The sequence below is a fragment of the Gobius niger genome (genome assembly GCF_951799975.1).
Source record: "Gobius niger genome assembly, chromosome: 9".
Taxonomy (NCBI): domain Eukaryota; kingdom Metazoa; phylum Chordata; class Actinopteri; order Gobiiformes; family Gobiidae; genus Gobius; species Gobius niger.
Genome location: NC_136860.1, coordinates 25,352,769 through 25,363,773, shown reverse-complemented (window position 1 = coordinate 25,363,773; position 11,005 = coordinate 25,352,769). Strand labels below are relative to the sequence as shown.

Sequence of the window (11,005 nt, the reverse complement as noted above, 5' to 3'; positions counted from 1 at the left end):
AAATCGCCATTAGTTCATAATTGTGTCATGATCTGTCTTCTGTCCCGTTTTTAGTTTGTTTCCTGGTCTCGTCCTGTGTTTTATTTTGACATGTGTTCTGTCCTTGTGATTTTGCTTGACTTCCCTGTTACCTGCCTGCCCCGCCCTGATGTGTTTCACCTGTGCCCTGTTTCCTCTTGTATTTATACCCCTGTGTTTCCCTTGTCCTTTGTCGCGTCACTGTCTTCGTCAGCCCCGGTTTTTGGTTATCTCTGGATTGTGTTATTTTGGTTTTCATCGTTCATTAAACATCGCCAGTTTTGTTGCAGTCCTGCATTTTGGGTTTTTACTTTCTTCACACCACCTCCAACCATATGATATGACATCACATTCCCGAATAAATCTGAGAACTAAATTTCATCCATTATTGGTGTACATGTAAACGTAGCTGTGACATGCTTTCAATTCTCATGGACACTGTTAACGGCTAAAAGACGTTAAGTTTGTAGAGTTCGGGAAATTCCACAGTTACCATGGAGATCGGCCATCTTTGCAGCTGTTGGCATACATTTCCATTGACCAACATTAGCCAAAAACAGTATAAAAAGCTGTGGAACAACTCTGTTAGCTGCTGAGTTACTACTGCTAAATACATCTAACACACTGTGGCGTCCAAGTGTTTTAAAGTGAACAATAACTCTCGTATTTTAACTTTTAAAATCTCCATTAGTTTACAATTGCTGCTAATCCCATAATGCTTAGCGATATGACATCACATTCCCGAACTCAAAAGAGAAGTCTCAGCAGCACACACAACATCAAAAACAACTAAATATTTAATACTTTGTAGTAGGCTATAATTTCACTAAGAGGGCATCAGTTCATATGTACATTTTTTTTCTTCCTTTTTTCTACTTTTAAGGCACTTCGCACACCGCTGAAACAACAGTACATTTCCTTTATTAGGCTATTATTATTATTATTATTATTATTATTATTATTATTATTATTATTATTATTATTATTATTATTATTATTATTATTATTATTATTATTATTATTATTATTATTATTATATATTATTTATTTAATATTTGTTTATTATTTTATATACACAGACATTTCCGCATATACCGTTTACCGTAAAGTACGTTGGAAAGGTGCAGCGCAAAATGTTTAACTGGGGCGGGCTCAGATCGGATCCATGGGCGGGCTTGACGACTGCAGACTGTCTGCTCCTCCTCGATCCCGTTTTCTGTTTATTTGCGGCAGCGGCTCCCACATTGACGCATGTTTTACCACATTTATGATCACAGCCAGAATCAACCGAGTCATGCTTTTGTTTTATTCTGGATCAAGTACTTAATCATGTCGCAGCGTTTTTGATCCATGGATAGGTAAGTGAGCGATCAACGTTTACTATCATCAGTTATGTTGTCGTTGTTGTAACTGCTCTCACTTCACTTAACGTTAATCAAATTTCAGCAAACCGTGCTCACTCTTCCCCCAAATCTAAGATCAACTGCTCTTTATAAACTTTTGAAGCGAAAAACAAGAACAAGCAATAAAATAGGTAAGATCAAGTTTGTTTACTCAACACACCTAGCAATAAATAAGAAACAAGACAATTAAATTGAGTCGACGCTTGAGATATAGCAACACGTTACCTGTCATATCTAGTTAACCTACTACAACTACAGTCTAGACAAGTGGCTCTCAAACTATAGGAAGTGACACCCCTCATCTGCAATTTTAAACAGTATGAATATCATGTGCCCTGTAGAAATGCATACAAATTACTTCTGGTTTATTCGTGGTTTACTTCTCCCACTTGGACACAATTAAATCCTCTGTCAGGCCTGATGGTACATGCAGTCTAAAATATCTGATGTGGAGGTATGCAGTTAGTGAACCATTGAATTTGACTGAAATCTTGCTTAACTTCAACAGAGATTTGTAAAATAATGATTAACACACTGACATTGCTAAGCTTGTCTATCTAAAAAAATGCAGTTGTTTGAAAATAGGATAACTTGCTGTTTTGTTTTTATTTTCCACCTTCCACAGTTGAACCAAGGTACATCACAGCCTTTCTCAGGATACTTTCTTTGTGCTCTTGAAACTCATGGCTCCTGCCTTGACAAAGTTTGTCAAAGATGGTCATGGCATCCACTTGTCCTCTCCTCCTGCCTCAAGCGAACAATCTGTTATGGGGGGTATGGACGTGGACTCACAGCTCAGACCGTCAGAAGACCTCCAGAAGATGCTGTTATCTGTTTTGCCCACTCTTGACTCTTTCCTCCAAGCTAATCCTCTGGACCTTCCCTCCACCACGGGCCATAATGGGTCACGAGGCCCTCCAAGCATGGACAGCACAGCTTATAATAAAAGAATTCCCCATCTGGCACCATGTATGCTTCCAGGTGCTTCGGACATGTGTTTTCTAGCGGAGCACAATGGCAAACATAGACACAGATCCACTTGTCAATGTAGGCCAGGTGCTCGTGATGTGTACCCACTGTGTAGTCTTTCCAATGTCTTTCCTCGTTTTAAAAATGGGGATGACAATTCTGTTTTGGCCACAACAACCAGATCAAATAAAAAAAACTGCAGCTTGGATCAGCTCGTTCCGAATGTAGAACTGCAAAGCCGAATAAGGAAGAGTGTTTCCAGGCAGACAGGACTGCACATCCGAGTGCACAAGCTGCAGAAGAGACTTGAAGCTTTGCTTGGACAACATGCCGTGCTTCATTGTGATCAGCAGCTGGAGGGGCTGAGGACACAGGGCTTCATAGGCCATGGAGGTTTTCCTGTCGTCTCTGAGCTTTCACAGGGGGACAGAAAGCTGCACTTTCCTTGGCCGCAAAATCACTTCACAGAGATTAAACAGTTCAGTCAGGGCAACCGTGCTGTGCTGAGGGGTCTGAGGGAAACTCTGGACTCTGAGGCCACAGCCAGCTCCAGCTCAGATGATGAACCGGTGGAGAGCAAGGCGCCCAGCAAATACAGAGAGCCGTGTGTGTGAGTATATAGCTGTCAATGCTATTGATTTGCAAAAGCATTGTATTCAGGGCTGCACAGTGCCTTTGGAAAATTATCTTACTGTGATATATCTGACAAGTGTTGCAATTGTTCTGATTAGATTTGTGATTTATGTTTAAAAATCAAGTGTCAAGTCATAGTGCACATTTTAGTCTAGGAGCCTGTAAGGAGACTGTAAATATGGACTGCTAAACTAATGCAGTATCTATAGCATGTTTGAAACTAAAATAGTCAACTTACTAACAAGAGTGACAAACATGTTTGGAGAGGTCTAAATTATAGGGTTCACAGGCTTTATAAGATCCCATGAAGACAGGATTGTTTACATACCTCTGCGAATAGCTAAGGGTCATTCAATATTCAATACTTTTTAGGCGCATTGAGTTGCCTTGTGTACGGAATGCGCGGTATAAATAAAGTTGCCTTGCCTTGCCTTGCCTTTAGTTAAACATTAATAAATATACAGTTCTATTTAGCTTTACTCTGCAGCATTTGCAGTTTAGTGACTTCATTAGCACAGGATATGTGCTCTTGGCTGGAAAACTGATGACATCTTTCAGCAATGCACACATACACTGCTAATTTGTCTTTCCAGTGTGCTGTCAAATGCTTCCTTAACCCGCCACAGGCTATAAAAAAAAATGTACCTAGAGCTGCCAGACCTACTTCTCCTCAGCTCCTCCCTTCAGAGGCTGACATGAACAAAAACCTTACTGAATGTGTCTGACTGTGCGGTGAGGATGTTTGGGAGGGAAGGTTTGTGTCTGTCCTTGAAAAGAGTCCGTAGACATGAGTAAAGGTTTACAGGCAGATAGTTCGTATTCTTTTTATCTAATGCAATGTCCTCTGGCACAAACCTAATCAAGGTAGAAATTACAATATTCAGTGAATCCAGTATTCAATGTTTTTGCCAAACAAACCAGTACCTGCATGAAGTTGAAGCACAACAACAAACAAGAGCCAACATGGCCAGAGATAATTAGAAAATGCCATCTTAAAATGTTCTGACATAGACACTCGGAAAAAGACTGCAATAAAACGGCTTAATAGGCAAAAGCATGGGGTGTTTACTAGCTCTTAAAACTCTAATAAAAGGTGTTTGTCCAGGAAGTAATTGTTGTTTCAGTCTTGTATTTTAGCTCATCCTTTATTTGTCTGGCCATAAAGCAACAGTCCACGTCGCTGGATGATATGTGACTGCCCCTCTCCCTGTGGACTCCTAATGGCTTGGTTTCTTGTTAAAGATGTCATTTCCTGTTCAGCTCCTCTCTTGGTCTTATAGTTTATATACTTAAATCCTTGTCCAGATTCTTTATCTGAATTTGTATGAATAGCAACAGGGTTTTTTACCCTATAAACTGCTCATGTTCACTTTAGCTATTCACTGTGGAATGCATAATATGGGAAGGTTAAAATGTAACTGTGACACACGCCCCCAAAATCCTAGTGTGTGCTTTTGTGGGGAATTTGTAGATCAAACGTGCTGAGACTAGCCATTTCATTTCACCCACGTTGCAAGTTAATGCTCAAACCCCTTCAAAGTATAACAGCAAGCCTACTTTGTTTGTAAAAACCTCAATTCTATGTAATTGTTGGCAAACAAGCGTAACGTTATACACTTATTGTCTGGTTGCCCTTGGCTTGCTGTGTGTAGCTGCTTGGTGGCAGATTGGCATAACCTTTCATTGTCTGTTGCGGGGCTGTTTGGAGTAGGGGAAGCCCTCCCTGTGCAACCAAAGTTCAAGAGCTCTGCCATAGCAACACCAGCAGAGTCAGCCAACCGAAGACACACTGACGCACTGGATAAATGCTAAGCCTAATACCCTGGAAACACTTGGACACACACTATTGCTGGTCTTTAGAGGTGTCCCCCCGTCACTCTTCTGTAATGCTAAGACATATTTTGTAATATCAAACTTACATAGACCACTACTTGTGTTTATTTTGCTGATGAGCTACTTGGCTTATATAGCGGGTCATAAGACTGTCCCAAAAATGAAGGTGTTAAAACTATATGCTAAACTTCAAATAAACAGCTTTTAGCTTTGGTTCCAATCCAACTTTATTTTTAGAGCACTTTAAAAATAACAACGTCGACCTAAGTGCGAAAAAGGTGCGTTTTAAGGGAGGATTAAAAAAAAACAGAAAAGACTGAGGTTGTGTAATTTATTTTCCTTTCCTAGTGCCTCGCCTTGCTTTGAAAGGAGGTGGCTTGATGAGAGAGCAGAGCTGGGTAGCAGATGGAGTTGGTTGCAGCTGCGAGTGGCGGAGCTTGATGGGCGGATCCAGCAACTTATGAAGCTTCATAAAAACATCCGCTCCACCAAGGTAAAAATACTCTCTCAGTTTTGTCTTGTTTTGACACAATTTGATCAGGAAAAATAAATAAATAAACAAAGTGGAATGTACAGTAAAATGAAATGGTTTGGTAAAATATTACAATATTCAAGAAAGTTGTCGAACATTGTAGTTGTTTCTCACATCATGCAGATCTTGCAGAAATACTTTTAATGTACTTGAGTATCTAACTCGGGGTAGTGTGAAGTATACCCTGGACAGTTATGAGCCACCATGATTTTTCAACACAAAGAAAGATATTTTGGGAACTGGGAAGCTACTTAGAAAGGGCTTCCCGGGAGAGCTGCTGATCCTGAGCGTGTGGTCGGAGACTCCACGGAATATTACAGCATTGTTTTCCTCTCTCTCAGGGATGTGTGGTGCTTGCAGACTCCCAGCTGATGACATCACGACAGATGAAAAAGGAAGTGTCCGGGTTATCTTGTCCCGTGCTGGACGCTGACAATGAACCTTGCAGTCCAACACGCCTTCTCCACAACATAGAGCGACAGGTACCAGAGAGTGCTCTTTGTTACTTTAGCCAAGTTGTCTCTGCAGAATTACACTGTACACCTGGTGTTTTTATTGCAGAGTGCACAGCTCAGCCAGATTGTCAATAGTCTCATGTCTCCTCTGAACCTGTCTCCGCTCTCAAAGCCACGGAAAGACAAGGAAGCCTTTGATAGGTAGAAAACACAGAATAAACACCAATTCACTTGCACACTATAATGATTCCCCATTTGACCCACATTGAAGACAGCATATTTAAGCCAGATCCAGCTTTTTTGATACCGATACCGATCAAAAATGCATTTGTGGAGGTTGAAACTGCTTTTAAGGCGTTGAGAGCTAAAACTGGTATCAGTTCAGCATCGGATATTTCTAGCCAATACCCGATATCGTATTTTTTTCGGTATCGTCACTGATATCCAATACCAGTATCGGATCGGTGCATCCCTAGTAAGAACTCAGACACAGTGTTATGAGTTTGATTTTTCTCTTTCCACTACTGCTTCAAATGACCATGCAGTAACAACATGTATACTTGTCTTTGCTAACAATTCAGAAGACAAAATATAATATACCATCACATTACAATGCTTCATCAATTTCAAAACATCTCGCCCTCTTCTTTGCAGTGATGTGTTTGTATCCGGAAGCTCCAAGAGGAGGAAGTTTGATGTGAGGAGGAGGCGACAGTTTAAAGATGACATGTCCTGTGTCTGCGCCCGCACCCGCCCTTTGGTTATCTATCACAAACCCAGATTGTTCAGGCTAAACTCTGTGTGCAATAACAGCAGCTTAAAGGTAAGATTAGATGAAACACTTTGTTCTATTAACATTGCGACACTCCTCCTTCAGTGCAGTCCTTAAGTATCCTTTTTACCCTCAATAGGTTAACAACAGATTAGGATTTAATTGGAAATGTGTGGGATAGGTAGAGGATATTCATATGCTAATTTTAATTAGATTTGACCACGTTGTTCTGACAGATGTTGCTCCAAAGCTGCTCTTCAATCCTCAGGTGTCGAATGTCAGTATAAAAACCTTTCAGATTAAGTAGGGATTAATTTGAAGCCAAACACCCGGAGTTTATTTGTATGATATTGTGGATTGAAATTAGACTAGTAATTGGATTTGCGTCTAGCCTTATTATTTATCTTTAAGATTTAATCATTACTCAGTTTAGAGACGCAGGTCATTAAAAATTATGCAGCACACAGATCCCATCAGTTCTAACAACAATAGCACAATATCAATACATAGATGCTACAGTTTTCACAGTAGTGCACATTCAAGACTTACACTTAAAAAGAGGGGGAAAAAAAGAATCAGTAGCATAATACAAACATGGACAAAATTTGCACACATGTATCAAGGCAGGGCCTAAATAGCCGGTGCAGGCTGAAAAATAAAATATTCTATTTTGTTGGCATGTTGCACTTAATTTACCATTTGATGTTGCCTGTATTACAGTTTTAGGGCCCCAAATCTGATGTGTAAATGAGAGAATGCTACATGAGTAAAAATGCATAAATGACTCTGCTGCTGGTCCACTTTTGCACGTGGTACTCGCTTTGCACATGAGCAAATGCTTAGTAAATGACCGCCTTTGTGTTGCCACAGAACCCGCCCAGACAACTCTGAGAGACTTCCAAGGTCCTTCTACGGGTTTTGTCAGAGATATTTTCAATGTAGAATATACCATTTTTGGCAGATTTGTAATAAAATCCATATATTTACTGGCGAATCCTAAAATCCAAGATAACGAATTATAAGGTCATCAGAGGATCGGCTTTAAAAGCAAAATACATAGAAACTATTACAGTCATGCCATACTGGTACCTGGCAACCCTAAACTGACTGATTATAGAGGAGCATTAAAAACAGCAACATTTGGTCACTTTGCCAGTCATTGATGCCGAATTGTCTTTACATTTTCTTTCAGTGTTCGTCCACTCTGTGTGGTCTCGCGTCGTGTTTCTGCTCATACGGCTCTCCCTCCTCTGAGCCGGTGCTTGTGTGCTCTGACCCTGACAGTAGCTCCAGTGGAATGTTGCCTTCCAGGACGTGTAGTTCTAAGAGGGGAGGTATGGGCCCTTTTAGCTGAAAGGAGAGCCATTATTATCTTCTTCAATGTAAAATGTCATATTCTTTTTTCTAGGACCTGATTATTGAACATACATTCACATTTTCTTGTCGTGAGTGAGGATCTATTGTATGCCTTACATTGTGTTTTTTTTTCTTCTCTCAGACTCCTCTCTGCTCAGGCACTTCACAAAGGGCTCAGCGAGAGAGGAATGGTCTCAAATACCTCTCGTTATAAATGCTCTTCCTTTGAGCCCTGTACATTATAGGAGACATAGCTCAACCCCATTGTACAACAGTAAGAGACTCAACAATACAAATACTCACCACTTATTCCTGCCATTATTAGTCATTGTAAGGCATGTGTAGAGAGGATTTGAGCAATTTATAACAAAATGTGTATATTGTAATTTACAAAATCATTTTTTTCATTATAGGTTACAAATACAAGCATTATACACATCACCTTAATAAGAGGGTATTGGGACTGTCACCCATCAAACATCTTCGTGATGTTCAGAGAGAAGGCAGAGTTCATCAGAGAAAAAGGAAAAGACGACGCAGAAACAGCTTCACTGAAGGTGTCAACCTTGAATACATCATCTAACATATAACCCCTTTTAAAAATAAATATATTAAACACTTTTAAAACAAGATAATATTTTTCAGATGAGGATGATGCACTCACATATTGTTACAGCTCAGATGAGATGTTCCAAGAAAGCTTTGTGTTAGTTTCACAAAAACAAAACAACACAAGGGTAAGATTAAATGATGGCAAACAGACAGCTTCATGTAGTCCTCTATTGTTAATCTATCCATACTGTATTCCTTCACAGGGGGCTGTGCACAGACGTTATGGAGAAAGACTGTTTGATATTGACAACATAGTCATTCCATCTTCACTGACTAAAGTGGAAAAACTACAATACAAAGATATTCTGACTCCATGGTCTGTTTAAAACTGCAATCTCAACATTTCCATTGTTTGTGCCCAAGAGCAGGGCTAATGATAGTGCAATTTAATATTTACATTTTTTTTTTTGCAGTTGGCAGGTGCTTAACGTTCAGTCTATTTCAAAAGATGAAGACGATTCTAGAAAAGACAAAGATGAAGAGGTGAAAAACATTTCATAATCATGTTTTATTCTTAAGGTTTATGTTTATTTTATTTTATTTTTACCAATTCTATTATTTTAAAATATTAACACAAAAATGTCTTTGGGGTTTGTGTGCAGATTGAGACACTCACTGATGAGGCTTTTGCTCAGAGACATTTGGCTTTCGAACAAAAAGAGAAAATGCGTTGGTCTTTCTGGGGAAAAAGACACTGTGGGCATTCCTTAAGGTGAGCATGTTCCTGTTTCAACATGTCTGTAACAAAAGATGTTACTCGACAATAACAACATTAGAGAAGGGTTCAACGTGAGCTCACTCTGTGAAACCTATGAAGAGCATGCTTGTTTTCTTGTCCCAGATCTGGCAGTAGGCTGTCCCGCAGCGTGGGGGAAATACGCACGTCAGAGGACAACTCTGTGGAGTGGAGTTTCACACAGCTGGACCCAGATGAGCAGCTGAGCTCTGAGGAATGTCTGGTAAGATTAAAACAACAAAGCTGAAAGCCTTGACAGCACAACTATTTCTCACTCAAATATTTGAATAGATTTTATTTAGATTTTCATCTTAACATGCAGATACCGCTTTTAAAGAATATGTGGTGTTATGAGTTCACACATGCAAACTCTAGAATTGAGAGCCCACACAGTGTTCACCCACTATTGCTCTGGATGATGAAGCCTGATTGCACTGCTTAGGCCCACTTTACTGGATTGGACGAAAAATGAGCTGTTATCAGCAGTGTCCTAATCAACTCTGCTTCACTTCCCAGTGTTCAGACCTGCACAGAGTGTGCTGTCCTTGATTTAATAACAAGTTACTTGATTGTCTTCGGCCTTGACACTTGTGACATTGTGTCATGATGAACATTCGGCATGAATTACCTTTCATTTGATGCTTAGGAATACTCTCAACATGTTTTGTCTTCTGGTAGCCTCAAGTTCCCTGGGAGCGACGAGTGTTTCCCCTGAATGATGATGAAGAAACACTTCTCTCATCTGAAGTCCTGCAGTGGTGCTCAGACAGTACTTGTACCCTCTCCTCATCAACAAGCCTCAACTCTGATCTAACGTTGTTTCAGTCAACACAACACATACAAGATGCAACACTGCCCTCTGGTGGACATTACATGGACAGTGTAAACAGTGGGACTGGAGTTGAGGCCCCTGCAATGCCTTAACTTTGAAAGGCCCGGATATATTTAGATTTTCTCAGGGTTAAAATTCTCATGTTTTCACCTCTAGTTGCACGATATATTTAATGATCAGCTATTTGAAAAAATATATATCGATACAATAAAAATCTATTATAATACACACAATTATAATTAAATTAATAGTTTACAAAATGGGGACTGACATGATTGAAGAATTGAACTGTAATATATCGCACTGATAGGATGGACCTATGTTACTTGTGGGTCTCTTGCTCTTGTGCTTTTCATTTTTGTGTGATTTTAATGTTACTTGAAACTTTGGCCTAAATGTTTTCATTCTGTTTGTCAATTTGTTCTGTATAGTTTAAATTTAAATGGAAAAGACTTCATCACTCTAGCCTTGGCACCATGAACAACACATACGCCCAAGAAATTGTGAATTAACAATTGTAATAGCCATTCCATTGTATTCAAGAGCAAAACTAAAGTGGCACATTAATGTAGAATATTCAATAGCTCTGTACAAATGTATGTGTGCACCAGCTTCACTCTCAGGTATGTGACTTACATGATCTTATTATTTGTGCAGCGTGTACTGTGGCCTATGTACCAACTACATTTTATTTATTGTGAAAATGTTTATCTATTGTAAAACAAAATTTGAAAATACAATTACACATTTTATAAACTACATCACTGTTGTTGTTTTTAGGTCAAGTGGAAAAAGAATTAAACCACTAATGAAAAATGTAACATCATGCATTGGACCAGACCTTAACCTACCTC

The 11,005-nt window shown here is 39.5% G+C and overlaps 1 protein-coding gene across 2 annotated transcripts; it reads left to right on the top strand.

Moving 5' to 3' along the window:
* The first annotated feature begins 1,304 nt into the window (after positions 1-1,304).
* kansl1l (KAT8 regulatory NSL complex subunit 1-like) lies at positions 1,305-10,327 on the top strand. Of its 2 annotated transcripts, XM_079563159.1 has the most exons (15): positions 1,305-1,376; positions 2,047-3,000; positions 5,205-5,349; positions 5,730-5,870; positions 5,950-6,044; positions 6,498-6,666; positions 7,808-7,949; positions 8,114-8,245; positions 8,385-8,528; positions 8,617-8,708; positions 8,787-8,899; positions 8,997-9,066; positions 9,186-9,295; positions 9,425-9,542; positions 9,998-10,327. In XM_079563159.1, exons 2-15 carry the CDS (start codon positions 2,105-2,107, stop codon positions 10,241-10,243), a joined length of 2,613 nt encoding a protein of 870 aa, XP_079419285.1. In that variant the 5' UTR covers positions 1,305-1,376; positions 2,047-2,104; the 3' UTR covers positions 10,244-10,327. The 2 variants fall into 2 exon arrangements, with proteins under 2 accessions (XP_079419285.1, XP_079419286.1); XM_079563160.1 differs by lacking the exon at positions 1,305-1,376 and having other exon boundaries at positions 2,036-3,000.
* The last annotated feature ends 678 nt before the right edge of the window (positions 10,328-11,005 follow it).